General features: G+C 39.7%; 1 protein-coding gene across 5 annotated transcripts in view; it reads right to left on the bottom strand.

Annotated features, from left to right (window-relative positions):
- zgc:66433 (DUF4592 domain-containing protein) overlaps positions 1 to 20,041 on the bottom strand; it is a 33,104-nt gene that overhangs the window by 2,641 nt on the left and 10,422 nt on the right. For 3 of the 5 annotated variants that reach the window (XM_053682263.1, XM_053682261.1, XM_017474012.3), the window contains exons 2-10: positions 17,990 to 18,072; positions 13,203 to 13,377; positions 9,865 to 9,997; positions 7,288 to 7,446; positions 5,882 to 5,947; positions 2,705 to 2,860; positions 2,312 to 2,423; positions 1,825 to 2,210; positions 364 to 1,696 (exon numbers count right to left, since the gene is read on the bottom strand). In XM_053682263.1, the coding sequence (XP_053538238.1) occupies positions 364 to 1,696; positions 1,825 to 2,210; positions 2,312 to 2,423; positions 2,705 to 2,860; positions 5,882 to 5,947; positions 7,288 to 7,446; positions 9,865 to 9,997; positions 13,203 to 13,377; positions 17,990 to 18,056 (2,587 nt within the window). In that variant the 5' untranslated portion in view covers positions 18,057 to 18,072. The remainder of the gene's footprint in view (positions 1 to 363; positions 1,697 to 1,824; positions 2,211 to 2,311; positions 2,424 to 2,704; positions 2,861 to 5,881; positions 5,948 to 7,287; positions 7,447 to 9,864; positions 9,998 to 13,202; positions 13,378 to 17,989; positions 18,073 to 20,041) is intronic. The other 2 variants (XM_053682264.1, XM_053682262.1) reach the window with 2 other exon arrangements.

Genomic DNA, 20,041 nt, shown 5'->3' with positions numbered 1-20,041 from the left:
TATGTCCTCACAAGGGCAGCACAATTAATCAGAATGTATTCATTATGTTTATTGGTTTCCTTTAACATTTAAGCATAATAGGCTGTGATATGTGCGAGGTTAGCTAATAAGTTAAAGTTAGCTAATCATAATGGTGCTGATTAACTAGCACATTAAAATCACATGACTATGTTTCCCCTGTCTATTTAGTTGCACAGTCACAGTGTCAACCACTAACCATTTCACTACACCTTGTACCCTTCACTGCGCAAATAAAACCTTTGCGTTCTTGACTCCAAGCCATAAGGAACATTTCGTGAAATAAATGAATTCTTGATAGCTAGTTAGATCATTGAGTGTAGATACTGAATAAACATTTAGTACCTGAGGTCCTTTTGGGCTTCACAACACCATCAGCCACCTGATCAGGCTTCTTGGGTAAAGCAGGTTTCCTGGAAAGTTGCTCTAAGAACGGTGATTTCTGTGTCTCCATGGGCTCCGTGTTGGGAGGTGGACTTTCTCCTTCAGAAGCGTAGCGGTGCAGAACTGGCGTCTTTCTCAGCCGTACTCCAAACGGGTTCTCTGGGGTTGTGTCCTCGTCAGCTTGGCATATCTCTCTCTGGAGAGGGGATGATGGCAGACTCGGAGTCTCCACTTGGCTGGCAGATGGCTCAGCTCTCATGGAATCAGAAGACTGATCTCTGCTCGGGGACTTGTTGAATACAGGATCATCTGTTGCAGATGGTGAGACCTCCTGAATTGACTCTTTAGCAGCCTCACTTTCAGATGAGCTTGACTGGTGACTCTCAGACAGCACCTCCTCTTGACGCAGCTCTGAAGATTCATCATCAATCTGCAGACTTTCTGTGGACTGATCTTCACATGCTTCCAGAAGTTCGTGCTGCTCATTGGCGTCCTCCTGTAAAATTTCAGGACCATATTCTGTCTCCTTGGGCTGGTTTGAGGTTTTCTTGGGAAAACTGAGCTCAAGAGAGGTCATGACCATAAAGGGAGGTTGCTCAGTACACTCCTGTGCTAAAAGATCCTCAGGCTGGGTCACAACCTCTGTTGACACTGAGGCACTTCGGTCGGTCTCATGGAAGCTTTCAATTTTAATGCTTGTATTCGACTCGGTCTCTTGTTCTTCATCGTCTAATGGACATGACTGATCTTTGGTCTCATTTTCTTCTTCTTCTATTTCTTCTTCATTTAGTTCTTCACCATCATCGTCCTCTTTATTGTCTTCAACCAGCATCTGTTCCTCTTGATCAGCTTCCTTTTCTGCATCTTCCTCACTCTCATGCTTCTCTTCCTTATCCATATTTTCCTCCATTTTTGTGTCCTCATCCTCTTGTTCCATGACTACTTCCTCCCCAGCACAGTCCATTTTCTCACCGTCTTCAGCTACTTCCTCCTTCAAGTCCTTCCTGTAGTCTTGGTCTTCCTCAACCTCATACTCCTCTCTCTCAATACTACCCTCATGCAATTGCAGATCTTCTTCAAATGGGACATCCTCAGCAAACTCTTGCCTCTCTGGCACCTTTTCTTCCTGTAAAACATTCTCTACCTCTTGTAGAAGTGTAACTGATTCAGAAAGAGTGTTTTCAAAAGGCAATTGGTCATCCAGGACTGAACATGGATCTGTAGAGTCAGGGTGTTCTGTCGTGTCGTCCACATCCGGGTTATCTAGCACATCTTCCTCAGCTGTGTCTTCAACCTGAGGTAGAACATGACAAGATTGAAATATGGTTAGAGTACACTGTCTGGTGTTTTGCTTGGGGACTACTAAGGCCTAATTTCTTAAAACTACACAGAGGTTATTCCCCTCAAATTTTAGATTCCAACCTCCATCTGTTCAACTGTAGCCTCGGACTCCAGCACCAGGCCTGACACAAGAGGGCCCTTCAGGGAACTCAGCACTTCCTCTAGCAGTGAACCCTGCTCTTCTGAGACAACCTCGCATCCTTCATCCAGCAGGAAGTCATCAGTCTGGAGCTTCAGTGTTACTGTATTCTCCCAGGAGGATTCTAGGATCCCAGACATGGCGATGTGATCCTTGTCAGGGACGCATTCGTCATCCTCAGAAGCCTCAGCGGAGTTGGAAATCGTAGATGATCTTTGACTTTGAGAAGATGCCGGCAGCTCCTCCTCATTCTGTGCTAATACTGATGGGCTTATTACAGAGTCTTCCTGGACTTCGCTGATCTCCTCGTCATCTTTTGAAACATTATCTGATGACGAATGAAACTTTGTCTTGAGAGTGTACACATATTTTGGTTATAAAATGAATATCCTGTTGTCAGACTTAAGCAGAGAAATGCATGTGAAGTACCTTTATTCTCCTCCTCTTCTGTGCTTGTTCTTGCAGCTCTCAGTTTGTCCTCTGTGTCTCGAAGCAGTATTCTTTCTCTCAGGTCTCTTCTCTTGGTTTGTAACAGCTCCCTCTAAATACAATCAAAGTGGTTGCTTGTTTAAACTGTCCCAGTAAAAGCTGTCATACGATGTCTAAATATCTACTTCCGTACACCCGAGTAATTAGCCAAACTACTTGGCTAATTTCACATATGTAAATACAAATCTCTGTGGTGGGTTTGGACATGGTCCAAAAATGCTTTCCAGCATCTCTACAAACTGAGGAGGGTCTAAAACCATATAAACAAGCCTTCGATATGACTTCAGGCTCCCAGAAAAGTGAGTGAGTGAGTGAGTGTTAGGGATTTCTCACACTGGCAGGCTTCCTTTTAGCACAGGCTCTGGATTTGACAGCAATGCGATGGTGGGCAGCAGAACAGTCCAGGCAGGAGAGGGAGCTGGCTGGCTCACTGAAGTCCACAGGAATGGATGCAAGTGGGGTTACTGGTCTCGATGAAGCCCCAGACATCTACATACATAGACAACAAAAAGGAAGAGTTACAATCTGCATCCATGTCCATTACCATGCATAACCAGCAACGTGGTTTTAATGAAATACTTCATTTACAAAAGATAATATTCGGTTCTTTGCAGATGTACAGACACTTTTGTTTGTCTTTCTATCCTTGTACAGAGCTTCCATTGAAATTATTACTAGAATAATCCACAAATGAATAGAGCAGAGTGGACAAGCGGAGATGGAGGTTAGAACTAGCTTGCTCCTAGAAACATAATTGGCCTTTCACTTGCCCTACTGTTAAGAATATATTCATGAATTTCCTTCCTGCGTATAACAACTGGAGAAACAGATTAGCAATATGTTTTATGCCCTGTTTCAATTAAGGTCACATTTACCTAAGAATAGTCTTTTGGTGCTGGTCACCTTTATTGTTTTGAAGGATCTAAATGTACTACGGATTTTTCAGTCTGAAACCCGAAACCCCAAACATGACTCTTTCCTCTCAGCTTTAGTCGTCTCTGACTGGTGTCTTAAGTTATTTCCTTTTTTGAAAACAAAAGAAAAGACAACAAAAAAAAGCTTTTTCCAGTTGGATCAACAGTGGGACAAGGGTGAGGGGCAGCATTTTTTTGCTCTGACATCACTGATGGCTAGAAACCTGATAATATGTTTTGACCTCATAAAAAACAGCCTGTTTAATATATTAAGTGAGCCGTGGTGGGTTCCTCAACAAAGCTATATCTAAGTGAGTATGACATGACAGAATACACAGATGTCTATTAAACATAGGACTGTTCCCATTTTTTTTTTGCAAGTGAAAGATCCTGAACAAGGACGTTATGTATTCCCTACAGATCACTCAATAACAACAAAGCTTTTTCAGAAATCTCAAAGGTGATTTCACATTTTATCAGGTACACCCAAGGGAAAAGACCACCCAAGAAATGCTGCTAAATATTATTTGGGTGGTGGACCATTCCCAGGACAGGCGTGACACCCACATGGTAGTGGCTTATTAGTCGGTGTTGCACTGGTATACATGTTTTCAAAGCCTCTATGTCGCTACTGGTCCATCAAACAAAAATATCCAGCCAACACCAGCATTACGGTTAGAAACTATTATTATTGTATTCAAATTCATGACAAAACAGAAAAACAATCAAACACTGAACATCCGATTGGACAATCTCATCTTTAAACATTTCCAAACGAACCCTTACTGTAAGAATCCGAACAAAAAAGATTCCCATCAAGTTCTTAGATGGAGGTCCAAAAACTGCAGATCTTTAAAGGCTTTAAAGGCAACATTGATATTCAGATTCATTTTAAGAAGCAGTTATAAAGCTGGGGAAATCCTAAGGGAAGGAAAGGGGGAAAAAAAACAAAACAGTGTGCGCTCTATTCTTTGTGTGTATGGAGATCACGAGTGCCATGTGGCTATAGGCTATGAGAGAAATGAGTGTTTGTGCTGTGGCCAGGTTCAGCCTGGCAGCCTCAGTATACTGTAATAACCCATTTCTGGCAGACAGAAAGACTGCCAAGACGAGCCACTGGAATGAGAGTTCACCACAACTTTGATGAAAACCTCTGGAGTGAAGCAACAGATGATGAATCCTACAGAAATTACCCGAGGCACAGAAAGGCCCGTCATTACAGTCAGATCATGAACTCATAGCCTGGTTAACTGTGGTAGCGGGCACTGAGGACGCACTAGATCACTAAAATAGTTTTTAGAAAACGTGATTAAAAGAGCATAAGACACTTCCTTACTGAGTCAGATATAGCAGGAGTTAGGCTTTACGCCATACATACAATATGTTGCAAGTGTGTTACCACCCTTATGTGGATTATTTCCCTATAACAGCGTGTCCTGAAGTGTTTTATTCCTCTTATACCTTAGCAATTTGCCAACGGTTAGCGTTTTGAATTAGTATTAAATGACATGTCAAGCTTTTTAACCCTTTAATATGGTGGAAAGTCTACAAGACAAGTTACTTTCTGTTATCTCTTACATGATAGCAGCTATAAACAGTTGCTCTCTCACCAGCTTCTCTTCTTTCTCTCTTGAAGTTAATAAGACATAAAAAAAAAATTTAAAAAAAATGCAGCCTGTCAATATTGCCAATTTTGATCGATCTAGATATTGAAAATCTACACACCTACACATCTAATAAAAACAATGATCTCAATTGGTATCACAGCTATAAACTAATGTTTGATGTGATTTTTAAATATCATATGAACACAAGACACACACAAATCCCAGATGCATCAATCTTCTGCAGCTGCTTTAAACCGCTCCTCTCTACCTTATCCATTTATGATGCTTCACTTTCTCTTCCTGTACGTCTCCACCGCACTGTTACTGCCTTGTTATTTCCCACATTGAGCTGCAGCCTTTAACCACATAACAACAGTCTTCAAACTCTTGGATTCTTCTTCTCAGAGTCAATACTGTGTGTATGTGTGTGTGTGTGTGTGAGAGAGAACGTGCTTTGCATACACACGGCAGTCGAGCCGACTAATAGTGTTTAGTCCACTCATCGAGAGTCCAAGAATGTTCTTCTACTCTGTCGTTACAGTGCGTACATGTTATAATACATTACGTCCAGATATGGCTTTGTAGAATTGTCTTGATAATGTAAATAATGAATACTAATGCCTCAATGTCTACTAGGCACTTTGTAATGATGCTCAATATGCTCTATTAGTCTGCGAAATCCCACTTCCATCACACCACAGAATGTCAACGCAATGAAGCCCATTTCTTTAAATGATACTTTATACGCTTTGACAGTCTTTTGTTTACGAGTCCATTGTTTGTCCTGAGCAGTTAAGCTGCCCACTCTTCTTCAGAAAAATCCTCCAGGTCCTGCACGTTCTTTGCTTTTCCAGCATCTTCTGCATATTTCACCCCTTTCACCCCATGATGTCGAGATGGATCTCGACATCATGTAGCCGCTGTTAACTTATGACCTCAACTGTACACTTTCAATTACATTTGTATAGAGAAAGTGAGGAGTGTGTAACCTGGTCATCATCGCTGTCTGATCCCTCCAGGCTAAGGGAGCCACTCCTCTGGACCACACCTGATGACTGGAAAGAGAAAAGGTGAGAGTTTATATATTAATACGGCTGTTCCTACCACCTTAATTCCCATTAGTAGTTTTTAGTCTAAATACAGAATGATGAAGGTTGTCCATTTAGTTAGTTGTTTTTTCAATCCTTCAACCAGATCATTATTTGGAGCTGACTGTATTAGGGTTTTGTCCAGAATACGCTTTCCTTAGCATACAGTATTTGTGTCATTGTTAAGAATGGCCACATATTTTCTAGTTACTCTGAAAGAACAAGACCTCTGGATTAGATCGTCGCCCGTCTCTACACTAACGATGACTAGTAAAGGACTCAGATTATACCACAGCACTGTTGAATTTTCAAATCTGATTGGTCAGAAGGTGGTGATTCATTGAGTCTGACAGTACAGCTACATAAACGAATAAAAAAAACGGTGTAATTGTTGATAGAGTGATGTTTCTCAATGTTACTGACTGCTAACGAGTCTATTCTCAGGTTAACTATTATTCGTTTTTAGTCATGATTGAGTTGTGACTGCAAATTGCACACAATGCTGTCCTTCTTCGTGCCATCAAACGGTTTCTCCATCTGATTGTAGATACATGAGAAGGAGAAGAAAAGAAAAAAAAGAAAGCTAAATCTCTCTGCAGTGGGAAGATAAAGAAACCTGGACGCTAAAAAGGGAGCTCGGTCGTCGTCAATAGGTGACTCAAAAGAAAAGGGGAACAGTACTGAACGTGTTGAAAATAGACAGGGTAAAGACGAGTATAAATGCAGCAATAGTGCTGTGCCACGCTGTTTCATGTTTTTGTAATGGATGGAGACAGAGAGTCCTGAAATGGAGAGACAGGTACAGACAGCGTTAATTAAATCCGACTGAGGACAAGCAGCAGGATTAATCCATTTAGACAACTCAGCAGGGAGCTTCCAGTCTCCGCATGTCTGATGCTATCATGCTAACTCAGTCCTGACTGCTCAATGATGTCTGATAAAGGGACGTGCCTAGTTGTACGAATTCTACAAATAGATTTGGAGTACAGGGTGTACGGGGAGTACAGGGTTGTCCAAAACGTCAGGAATCAATGAGAGTAAAGCTACATATAGTTCATTTTGTATTTATTATTTAGAACATAAGCTCTACATGTTCACCCTTACACTGTGCATTTTCTCAGCTGCTGTATCATGATTTTGTGGATTTTGCTCAATACATTCCCATTGGTTCCTGACTTTTTTGGACACCCTGTATGTCTTTTTTTTTTTTTTTTTTTTTAAAAGCTCCTTTGTTTTCTAAAATCATTTCCAGCACTTGCTGGAAATTCCATTATTTCGGAAGTCAAGCAGGAAGCAGAGAGTCATACCCTCTGAGAGGAAGTTGTGAGCACGGTGTGGATTGTGGAGTACTCCGGCGGACTGCATGGCAGACCGTCATCCTCCGAAACCACCTCTCCATCCTCACTCTTCTTCACAGAGATAACAGCTGGAGGAGAGCCAAGTCGGATCGCCTGCTTCAGCTGCATCTGCACAGCGAATGTAAACATTAAAATGTTAAAAAAAAAAAACAAATAAAACAGAATCAGATCTCTAAAAAAATACCTGCAACAGTTTTTGGTAACACTTTCTATGGAAGTTATATATAATATCTACAGACATGTTCTTACTGTGGTTTAATGCATTCATAAAGCCTTATGCACATTGTTGTAACTGTTCATGAAAATCCATTACAAACTAAGAATCATTAAAAAATAAATAAATAAATGTATATAGCTTGCAGCTTACAAATACTATTTATACATTATTATACTGTACATATAGTAATAATAATAATAATAATAATAATAATAATAAGGCAGAAATTGACATCATAGAGGGCTTTGAACTCGTCTCGACCCAGGGAATCCAGTGACGCCTTGGAATTTTGGACACATGGTTTAAAAGTTATGAGCATAAATTTACTTCCAAATTAGGCCCACATTTGACCCAATGGTGTTGCTAGATCATTGGCCGCACTTAGCCCAAATTTGGTCAGAATGTTCCTTACATCCCCCCGAACCAGTGTGCCAAATTTCACAACGTTTTACCAGACTGTTCTATGGACTGCCATAGACAACCTAGGAAGAGGGGAAGAAAAAGAAAAAGAAGAAGAGGACGAAGAAGAGGAAGAGGAAGGACAAGAAGAGGAGGAAGAACAACAAGAGGAAGAAGAAGAAGAGGAGGAAGAAGAAGAGGAGGAACAACAACAACAACAACAACAACAACAAGAGGGAGAAGAAGAAGAAGAGGAGGAACAACAAGAGGAAGAAGAAGAAGAAGAGGAAGAACAACAAGAGGAAGAAGAAGAAGAGGAGGAGGAAGAAGAGGAAGAACAACAACAACAAGAGGAAGAGGAAGAAGAAGAGGAAGAACAACAAGAGGAAGAAGAAGCAGAGGAAGAGGAAGAAGAAAACAACAAGAGGAAGAGGAAGAAGAAGAAGAAGAACAACGAGAGGAAGAAGAAGCAGAGGAAGAGGAAGAAGAACAACAACAAGATGAAGAGGAAGAAGAAGAAGAAGAGGAAGAACAACAAGAGGAAGAAGAACAACAAGAGGAAGAGGAACAACAAAAATAGGAAGAAGAAGAACAACAACAACAAGAGGAAGAAAAAGAAGAGAAAGAAGAAGAAGAAGAAGAAGAAGAAGAAGAAGAAGAAGAAGAAGAAGAACAACAACAACAAGAGGAAGAAGAAGAACAAGAAGCCTAAGCAAATTCGGTGCTTGCTCCTCTAATAATAACAATTTACATAACATGCTACAACACATGGTACAATACCGTAATAACAGTATATGATTTAATGTAATACAATACTGAACTTGAGTTTCTTTGCCAATGACAATGTGTTATGTTCATTTCTTTAATGCATTATATTAAATCTATTAACAATTCATAATAGACATTCCTACAAAGTGCAACACATTTCACAATTATAACACACATAAAATCCCATACAAATGTATTCATAATATGCGATGACTGTATTTATCTCATGATACATATGGGCTCCATAGAAAGCTTTACCCAGTTGTGACCTGGCCCCTTTAAAATGAAGCTCGAGTAGGAATAAATATTCTTCGCTGAACACCATCAATGCACTCTCAACATTTATGGTTCAATGATGATAGTGTGTGTCACTGTGGCATAAATTTCAGGCAGAACCTAACCACAATAAGAATAGGACAGTTATGTTTATCCCAGTGTCAGCAGACATGGCGGAGACCGAGGCATTAGGTTGCACAAGCAGAAAATGATTGTGACATGACTTTCAAGACAAAAAAAACTAAAAAAGACATCGTTCACAGTACCGGTTCAGGTAATGAAGCACATTCACATGCTGAAATTCTGACATTTTCTACCATGTGTGGAAAACTACAGAACTGAATCCGGCACCCCCAAAAGTGAAAAGGAAAAGAAATTGTATTTAATGATTTCATTCTGACTGTAGCGTGGAAACATTGTGGACATTTTGACAGCTGGTATTTAATTACAAACTGAACTGATTAGGATTCTGTCCGTTTTGCTACGGCACGTAACTATCCAACAGCTCGATCAAAGCGTGACTTTCACTGCGTTGGGAAATCACACTTAACTAGAAAGGTTTTATACATCTTCAGGCAGACCGACTGTGCCTTGAAAAGCACTCCGAAGGAAAGAAAGATGTCAAATCGGAACATGTCAGCTCGTGTCTAGGGGTTTATGTTCAGACTTGTTAATTTGATACCAAAACCCTGTGAGGTGCCAACTCTAATATTAATTAAAGTGAACAGGATGACAGGAGTGATACACAGCTGAGCCCTCTATTCCTGCTATAGTGTATATAAGCTTTCAAACAGGAATCTCTGATGAAGAAGTATATACACCAGCAAGTAACGCCAAGAACATGAAATACAAAGTTTCTATAATACCTGTAGGGATTTCACTTTGTTGTGAATGCTGTCGTGTGAGGTTTGAAGAGCTTCAATTGTCTCAGGAGAGGGTGGATCAGAGGTGAAGACACTGTCCTGTGACAAGGCCTTGCTTCCCACGTTGATAGTGGAACTATGAAAAAGGAGACGGATGAAGGATATGCCGAGAGAAATTCAATGGCTTTATTGTATTTTTAAAAAATTAATTATTATTATTTTTACAAACTTTTGTTTGAACATTTGTACATACGCTCCTACCAGTTAAAGCAGGGTAAAGCAGTACTGCGTTTTTCCCCCAACCTAAATTCTATCCATGTCTTCTGTAGCACATGTGCAGAATTTCAACATACTCCTTGTTCTTTAAAAAAAAAAAAAAAAAAAAAAAAAAAAAAAAAAAAAAAAAAACAACCAAAAAAACCCCCCAGCTAATTCAAACTCCTTTACAATGGAAGCCCAGGTGTAGTTGAACAGAACATCTGCTCCAGGGGCGTCGTATCAGGGCTAAACCTGCACTCTGACCCCAACTTCATAACACACTGGGGTATGCGAAGAAAAGTATTTCACTATGCTGTAATGTATATGTGAGCAATAAAGACTCATCATCATCATCATCATCATCATCATTAACATGATTCTATACAATGCAGTGGTGGTTTATCGAACTTTCCAACACTAAAATTTGGTTCAGAACTATTGATGTGATCCCGGATGTTTTCTCGTAGCAGACCCACACAACTACTTTGGTAACAAATTGGACAAATTCTTCCCCTTGAAACCGAATTTCTATAGGAGATCCACAACTAACTTTGGCAGAAGGATTCACGAAAGCGTTCTGCAAAATATGCGTAAGAAATAAAAACACGTGGGACATGCCATTATACTAAAATAATCCACAATGGGGTGGTGTGATGCAACCTGGCATTACTGTTATAACCCAGAAGGTGATTATTATGCAATAACAACATATCCTGAAGGGTTTTGTTCCTCTTATACCACAGTGAGTTGCCAATGATTATTATTTATTTTTTTTGTTCATTAATGAACAACAGTGTGCTTTTTTTCTGGTGGAAAACTTACCGAGTGTTACAAAGAGTTAACACTGGTTAATCCTTCCATAAATGCTAAACAAACATCTACTTAGAAAGCTTTGCCCTATCAATTATTATACATATGTCTTTATTAAATAACACTTTTTTTTTTTTTTTACTATTTATTATTAGCTTGAGATACGATTATATATGATATTATTTTTATTAAAAGCTTCAACCAAACAAATCCATGTGAATGAATTACTAGAGAAATGATAACATATTAGTACGAGTGCATTAATCTAACTCTCATTTCAATTATAGTTGGCATTACAGTCAGAGCCATTCTGTTTTCGGGGGGAAAAAAAACAACAACAACAAAAAAAACCACCACCTTCCGATCAATCATAATTAAGAATTCAACAGCTCAACAACTTCCCTTTGTCTTCAGTAAGGGAATTTCAAGTAAACTCATTATTTTATTTTATTTTCTTACTGCGTAGAAAAGGTCTGTCGGAATCATGCACATGCGACAGACATGGTGGATAGAGATTGTTTTAAAAATGGCTGGAGTACTGCCTTAAGTTGCATATTAAATTATCCCCACAGTTGTTGCGCTATGGATTTCATCTTATATGATTACAAGTTTAAATGTGCTTTCATAAGGATGGCTTATTTTGTTTGTATAATCCAGGTCTCTTTTGCCCAACTCATATTTAGAGCATTTTCTCAATTCCTCTGCTGGCTTCTTTGGCGTTCAAAACCCTCCTCTTTGCCTCTCACATGCAGAAAAACAGGCTGTTTATTATACAGCTGATCATGCCAGGGGAAATCTTGGCTAATTTCCTGCAACGTGTCTGAACTCGGTACAGAAATAAAACTGGAGGCGTCTCGACAGCAGCAGCACAGCTCATTCCAATTCCAGTGTGGAGCAACAGTATGAAGCTCTTAGCTAATCCATGTGCTGATATCTAATTGATATGTAATTGCTGTTTTGGTGTGTGCAGCAGAATAAATGGGTTTAAATCAGTTTTTGTGTGCTAACTTTATTTCGTGTGTTGCTGAGTCAAGCAATAGCTTGAGAGAGGGCAAAGTCAATACCACACTGCTTATGCAATATATGAAGACAACACACTGCAGGAGGCCTCAGCTCCAGCTGTGTTTATCCAAATGTGCAAATTAAAAACACAACACACGGCATGGTGCCCCAAAATTCTGCCAAATATAGCAATCTAGATTGAGAGTTAACAGATTTAGTGATTTTAATAATGCTAATCCGTTCGTAACTGGGTGGAAATGGCATTAACCAAAGAAAATAAACAGCCACATTCTTATTTGGCAAGATTAGCCAAGCTAGGAAGCTGCGTAAACATAGAATGTTGTCAGTTAAGTAGTTAGCTTTTAGCTAATGTTTCCTCACCACCAGAAGCTATTCCACTTTAGGATATACAATAGTGTGCTAACTAATTAGTTACACGTAGCCCATGTATTATATCAGGGAATTAAAACCAAACTACAAGAAGTGTGCTAAATTCAATTCAATTCAAATAATAGTGTATTATGTAGCCCAGGTTGTATATAAACTAGCTCATATTAGGCTAGCTTATATTAGGTAACCTGGTAGCAAAGGTCACTAGCAAGCATTGCGAATATTAGTGCTCTCTCTCTCTCATACATACATACATACATACACACACATACATACATATATATATATATACATATATATATACATATACACACACACACACACACATATACACACACACACACTATAATGTGTATATATATATATATAATAAATCAGTAGCCAGGTTACTTTGAAATGAGCTCACATTAGGTTAAATACTGTGTAATTAAAACTTTTAGCCAGGTTTGCTAGCATACTAGATAATATTATACTTGTTATTTAAACCAATAGTCAAGGTCATTAGCAAGCTAGCTAAGTTTAGGCTAACTATTTTATTGTGTAAACCATAGGTGTAGGAAACCTAGCTGCCACATTGGGCTACAATTTGCATGCCAGTGGCATCATGCTTGTGGCTGGACCGCCTTTCCATTTTTCCTCTACTGAATTTAAGCATTTTATGGAATAAACCACCATGTGCGCAAGCACGTGTTAGCCATTACAGTCACAGATTGATCGTTTTCATGAGGGCAGCTGAGCTACAGGGTGGGAATCGGGAATAATTAAATTGGAGGCAAACACTATACATTTCTATTTTCACTTCACGCTCCCATCTTTCTATTTTTTTAAACCTGTTTATTAGATGCTTCTTCCTTTTATTAATCCTTAATCATTAATCTTACCTGGAGTCACTGTCTTTGTCAGTGTGGATGGAAGTTGGCTCAGCAGCGTTAACATCTTCGATGGACTGACTGGACTTCAACTGGACTTCGCTCTCCGGCACTGGACCTGCAGCCTCCTTCCTCTTCTTCTTCGCAAAAAAGTTCTTAAAAGTCTGGAACCTGGATTTCTTTTTTCCTGCCGTGGAAAAAAAAAAGGCACTTCATTTACGACGTTTAGATGAGAACTTTGTAGGAATGCACATTCCATCGGCATTCTTGATTTAGAAAACATGTTTTGTCGATCGTTCAATGTCAATAATGTGAAATTCTACTGGAATGCATTTGTAATGGTCTGAGAGTACACTGAGAATGTGAAATCAAGGAAACAAGCCCTTTGGAAGTATTCCGCTCAGCAGCTGTAAAAATCATTTGGCTAATATTAGCACAAATGGTGCTAATATTAGTTCAGATAACATTAGCACAAACTCTCATGGTTGCATAACCTTGTCTTTTCACCTTGTTATAAAAACCCGGTGGATGTTTTCATAACTGACGGAACATTCTTGTGATAAAATGGAATGCTTTGCCCATGATGATAAGAAGATTTCATATTAAACAATCATGATGCCAATGATGTCAATTCTTTTGTTTTAGGTGGTACCATGAAAATAGCACAAGGCACTGGAGTTCAAAGCTGAAAAATCTTTACCAGGTGAACACTTAAGCTTATATATAGGTTGTCACTCAGTGTTAATATTGAATGTTAACCAATCGCCTGTCTTAAGGAAGGAGTTACTTAACCAGTTATTTTTACTCGTGTTCTTTACAATAACAAAAGGTTACGATTCCAAGTCCTTAAATGTCAAAACCTTCCTAAAAAGTTGGTCCCATTCAATCAAAAAAGTATTAAAATACACTAAACAATCACAGGACACACGGGGACCTTTAATAGTGGGCGGGTCTCTCCTGTACATGATGCATATACACATTGGTGGATACACCCAGATCCTGGTGACAGGGGCCATAATTAAATGCATGATATCTCACCAAGACTGTAATCAACAACTAACATTTAATTACACACTCAGACTAAGGCTTAGCTGTGGTTTAAAAAGCAGGGCAGTCACTTAAGATCCAGTTGGCACAGCTCTTTACGAATCAAAGGAATTGCATTAGTTAAGTTATGATTAAAACTTGATTAAGACTATAAGGCACTGCATACAGCTAAGCAAACCTATGGGGATTTCATTTCCATTCCTCTACCACATATTCACCAAATTTCAGCCCAATGGCATATATAATATTAACCAGCAAGAGATCATGTGTCTATTATAGAGCATTAGGTTGAGATTTAATAATGAAACACTGGTCAACTAAGACTGGAGTCATATGTATGTTAGTATGGTGGTGCATTATTTAGATTTGCCACAGCTCCAGGGTCCGCGCATTGATGTGAGAACCTCTGGGTTCTTCGGTTTCCGCCCACCTCCTAACAACATGCTGGTAGTCGGACTGGTTATGTTAAATTGCCCCTAGGTGTGAATGAGTGTGTGACTAGGTGTAAGTGTGTGCATTGATAGACTGACACCGTACTCAGAGTTTTATTTTGTGATTGTCGCGGCCCGAATTGCTTGATTTTGCGGCATCTTTTTTCAAAATTTGTGATGCAAAAAATTGTGTGCTTTTTTTGTTGCAGAAAACTACTGCGGAAATTGCACTTGCACGGAATTGTTTTGCACGCTCTTTCGCAGTGATGTTTGTTGGTAACCGAAACGTCTTAGCTGTACTCATGTTCGACGCACGTGATTCAAATGTCGCACTGTGATGATGTCACATGACAGGTCTTGGTCCGAATGTACAGAATTCGATCTGCTGCAATGTTTTTACGTTTGCAAGCTCCTCCGAATATTGCGGAGTTTCTTTGATTTTTCATTGATTTCCACGATCTCAAAATCGCTAAATCCTGGAGGGACTGCGTGAAGTGTCCACAGAAGACGAATGAATCAATGTCACGACTTTCCCATATTCTCATTCTCTCGGAGATAAACTGCCTTCATAAATCTCATAAGAATACTTCAGCGGTTTCACTGTAACTTTGGCACATGTACAAATAACACAAACAATACGTTTGATGCCTTTTGCTTGTATTAAGGATAACCTTTTCACTCTACTAGTGAAGGCATTAAAACACACGTCTTTGGTTGAATGATTGAAAACGCAAAACCATACATTCAGAAAACGATAAATTATACAAATTTTGAGACTAATTTACAAATATATTTGACTGAACGTTTAGGAAAAAAGGTTGTGCTTTGCATAAACGTTTATTCAACAAACGAGTTCAACAACTCCCCTTAGACTTCCATTACAAGAGTTTTCAATCAACAAGTTTTTCTGTTTTATTTTTTCAAAATGCAGGGACATGTTGAAATTATTGTCTTAGGTAATCGCACACACCACGTCGTAACTTAAGGAATACGCAGTAAATAGAGCCACGGTTAAGAAAACTCTGGAGTATTCCATTTTGACCATTTAAAAATATTTCGTTGAGACATCTGCATTTTTCTAATAAAGTTCCCTTTTTATTTTGAGACTCTTTGTCTCTCTCTCTCTCTCATCACATGCTGCAGTCATGTTGGCAGAGTCTGCAGCATCCAGCTGTGGCCTGTCTAACAGCAGTAAACAACAGAAAAAGAATGAGTGCTCTATCTATCCCTCTCCCACCCTCAATGATCAATCATTGACTTATTCTACAATGCACACTATATATGGCCTTATAAGGATAGACTCTGTGAACATAGATGCCTAGTCTAAGAGGGATGATGAGCTGTACGAGTGTGTATACGCTCAGGAATGTGTGATAACGTGTACTGCTTCACTGTAAACTTCAGTATTTTTCCCAGAAGGCCTGCTGGACACCGCTATATTACAATACATTGTTAAAATTTTATTACTACGGTTGTAAATTCAAAATAGCTTTTTGTTGACATGAATGAATGAATCTTTCCCAAATTTTACTCCCCAATTTAGTCACCTGCCAATTCCCCACTATAATACTACCAACTGGGGAATTTTTATGAGGATATTCCAAATAGCTGCTCATGCTGAATCACAGGGCAGCAGAACACACTCAGAGGAAAATGCTATCTGCCCTCTTCCACATCCATGATCTCATAGACACTGGTGATTGGCTAATGTCTCCGTGACTGACAGGGAAGAGAGAGAATATGTCGTCCCTCCCACCCAGACAGCATGTCCAATTTTCCTCACCTGGCTCCCAGCCATGGCCAAGTGTGACTTTGCTGGGATTTGAATTTGCGTTCTCCTGACAATAGGCCAAATGCTTTTCAGTGTTGGCAAGAATGTAAGAAAGACTAATAAGAAAGTCTTTCGGTCCTTTATGCCAAACTATAGCTTCACTGTAAATCTTCCCTCTTGATTTTCAAGGCTTGTTCTTGGAGGCTTCTGGGAGTCCCTGATTAATGATTTGTTGACTCTAAACTATTCTGCTACATGCACAGAGGATCAGTTGCCTGGCTTGCTGCCAAACCACTGACTCTTAGGGTGTTTTCAGACCTGCAGATCTGCACTATGTTCCGAAACAGGGACTTAAATTGTTACAATGTTGTATTTTCTCCTTGGCTCGGTTCGCTTTCATTTCAAAGGCAACATTTCAAAGCATACCAAAATATGTTTATGCAAGTCACGTGTGAGTAAACTGTCCTCTCATTGGTTAGAGAGCGCCTGTTTATGTTCCAGGATTCCACTCATAGCAGCCATCCATCAAGATGGATAGACACCAGCTCTGCGAGCTTATTGTTGTTGTAGCTGTAGTTACTATAATTCATCACTTTGAGCGGGAACCGATGTTTCACGAGGACAACGTTGTTGTAATTCATCCGTTTCAGAGAAGAGCCATTACACACCATTTTAAAAAACGAAGAGGTGCGCTTTGCTTTTGAAATGCCATGACGTGCTCACCCACAGAATTCGTCACCAAAGATCTATAAGGAATGATCGTAGTTATCAGCATATCTATCAACGATCAACGTATTTAATCGTTATAGCTTTTCAGGATTTCACGACACACGCTTTTTATGTCACGCAATTGCCATCATGCAACGCTACACAGGTTGATTCGTTGGTCTGTTTGGTTGGATTGCATTCTCACCACAAGCGAACCGCTCCAGAGTTGGTTTGCAACCTGAACGAGGTGGTCTCGGACCAATTGTTTTGGTGAGAATCCAAGCACGACTGCTATATTCATGTATGTCTAAACGAACCGAACCAAGAGAGAAAACGCACCAGGTTCCCGAAACAAACGCTACAAACGAGCCAAGTGTGAGAACGCCCTTAATCTTGACACAAATGTATTCCGCTGCTTTAGACCTGTGATTACTTGCCTCTTCAGAGTTGCCCTTTCTGGTAGGAAATGCCTAACCCATGCTTGTACACAAACTCTGGTGGATCTAACACAAGTACTCTGGGACTTCCGTCTTCCCACACTACCCTGGAGAGAAGGGTCAAGTGTGGGGAAGCAGAAAGCTTATTCTTGTGGGAGATGAAAAAAAAACCCCCAAAAAACTCTGCCTTTGTCTCTAAGCAACTTGACTTCCTGCCAGTGTTTCCAAGTACCTTGTGCAAATTCTCAAAGGCCAGCTCAATGTAATCCACCATTTATAAATGATTCATGTGCTAAGTGTTTTCAGAGTAGATTAATAAAGTTAAGGCTGCAATTTTTCCAATTATCAATGTTAGCATTTTTGGGTGAAGTTATGATTTAAAAGACATGTGTTGAAGGAAATTACCTGGGCACTCCTCCGATGCATCTGATGACTCAGGGGCTGCGGGGGCCTCTGCAGATCCTGAAGCCATGATGCCAAAATCACTGCTGAAAATTGAAGAAAAATAAGTTATTATTTGTTGGATCTTCTTTATAAACATTGCTGTTTGGCCACATAGAAAAAAAATAGTCCTTTGTGTTCTTTGTCACTGTCTTTATCACCTCAATGGTAATGCAAAAAGACTCAAATGGGAGACATAAGTCTAGATACTCTACCCAGGTATATAGCATGACACAAGAAAATAGTCCTTCTCATGAAGACGGACACTTTAAGCTGGTCCTTATGTCATGTTCGGACTGCCAATCACAACAGTGTGAGTAGAATGATGGTAGAGGCTTAACACCACCCAGACCCTGGCACGACTCATGGCCCTGATAAGCAGATGCTGCTTCTTACAGATTACAGACAGCGAAACCCAGCCTCGCCAAACAATGACACATGTTCAGCAGCCTAGTGTTGCTTATTCTTGATCAGCTGAGCCCATCAAATATATCCTGAAGCTAATGAGGAAGACTGGGGGGAGGTTCAGAGGCTGATCCTAATTAAGCTCACAGTGGAGAGCCTCTAGTCCTCCATGAGGAAGCTGTCAGCAGAGCCTGTGACAGGAAAAGCTAAACAGGATGTGAAGACAATTTGCAGCACTGGCTGACATGTCTACACATGATCCACGGCTTCTTAGAGCAGGGATGCATCCAGGCAGATAATTTCCTGAAGATTGCATTCAGAAAGGGAGAAATGGCATCACTTCCATTTTATCCCAAGAATAATATTAATAATAATAATAATAATAATAATAATAATAATAATAATAATAATAATGAGTACTCATTTAACTCGCTCTCTGTCTCATTATGTTCCCCGTTTCCTTCCAATTCCAAGATTTTCAGAGGCTAACTCGATCCATAAATCCATGAGTTTAGCCCAAAGCGTCTGCATGCCAAGTCAAGTCATGTCAATTCATACATCCATCATCAGTTAGGGAAATTACCTCAGAAGGTGTCATCTTCAACCCTCCCTAATCCTTCTCAATCATCTCTTAACAGGAAATCCAACGGTTGCTTCCATCCACCCACATCCTGTACACGATGACATGCCCTCTCACTAACCCAACAGTCCTATTATTTCGGTTATTTTTGCTGTATTTTCTATTACATTGCCTGTTTATGACTCTTGTTCGGTTCAGAATACTGCAAACTAGATGAACTGTGGTCCAGAGTCAACCATTGGGAACATCTCATCCTATTTTCCATTTTCGTTGTGATACCTATATCAGAACCTTGAATATTGGTTTATACCAGATATTGATCAGATACTTTGACCTTCTGCTGTGCCACAAGTGTGGTGGTGCCATGCATTACTTCAGTTCATCAGTCAATATCGCAGAAATTCAATTCAATAACGATCAAGGGTTTCAGACCAGTATCGGCGCCAATATCAATACTCGGTACCAGAACGGCGCATTGCTAGCCAGAGACAGAATCGTTTAAAGGCAAGAGAAATAGAAAACAAAAAGTCATGGCTTTAAACCAACAAAAACATGCCTGCTGGCTAGTGATAGCTCTGCTATAAAGCTGGCACATCTAAAGTGTTTATCTAGTAAATATACCAGGCTGAGTCAGCAACAGCAGCAAGTTTCACCCTTTAAGCAAACACCCATTATCAGAGCTGACATGTTTAAAACCAGGCAAGTTGAACCAGAGTATGTGCATGAACCTTGTGAAAATATTTAAACCTTTCTCTCTGGTTGACCATTACGGTCACCGGGTTACTACTTTAAGTTTCATTGAAGTGTATCCCAAAGTTTAAGGCAATGTTAAGCTTACAAGCCATTCATTAAGTCTCAGACAAAACCTTCTGATATGCCTGCCAAATATGTCAAGCTTATTCTGCTTCATTATCCTGCAATGGCAAAGCAAAAATGCCGATTTATCCACGAAGTACAATTACAGTCGTAGAACGAAGCGTTTTGAGTGAGTGAGAGAATTCCAGTCTGGCCTCTCTAGACACTATTTACTC

Source organism: Ictalurus punctatus, chromosome 8 (assembly GCF_001660625.3).
Source record: "Ictalurus punctatus breed USDA103 chromosome 8, Coco_2.0, whole genome shotgun sequence".
In the NCBI taxonomy this organism is placed as follows: Eukaryota; Metazoa; Chordata; class Actinopteri; order Siluriformes; family Ictaluridae; genus Ictalurus; species Ictalurus punctatus.
Note: the sequence above shows the minus strand (reverse complement) of the source record. Positions and strands in the feature narration are given on the sequence as shown.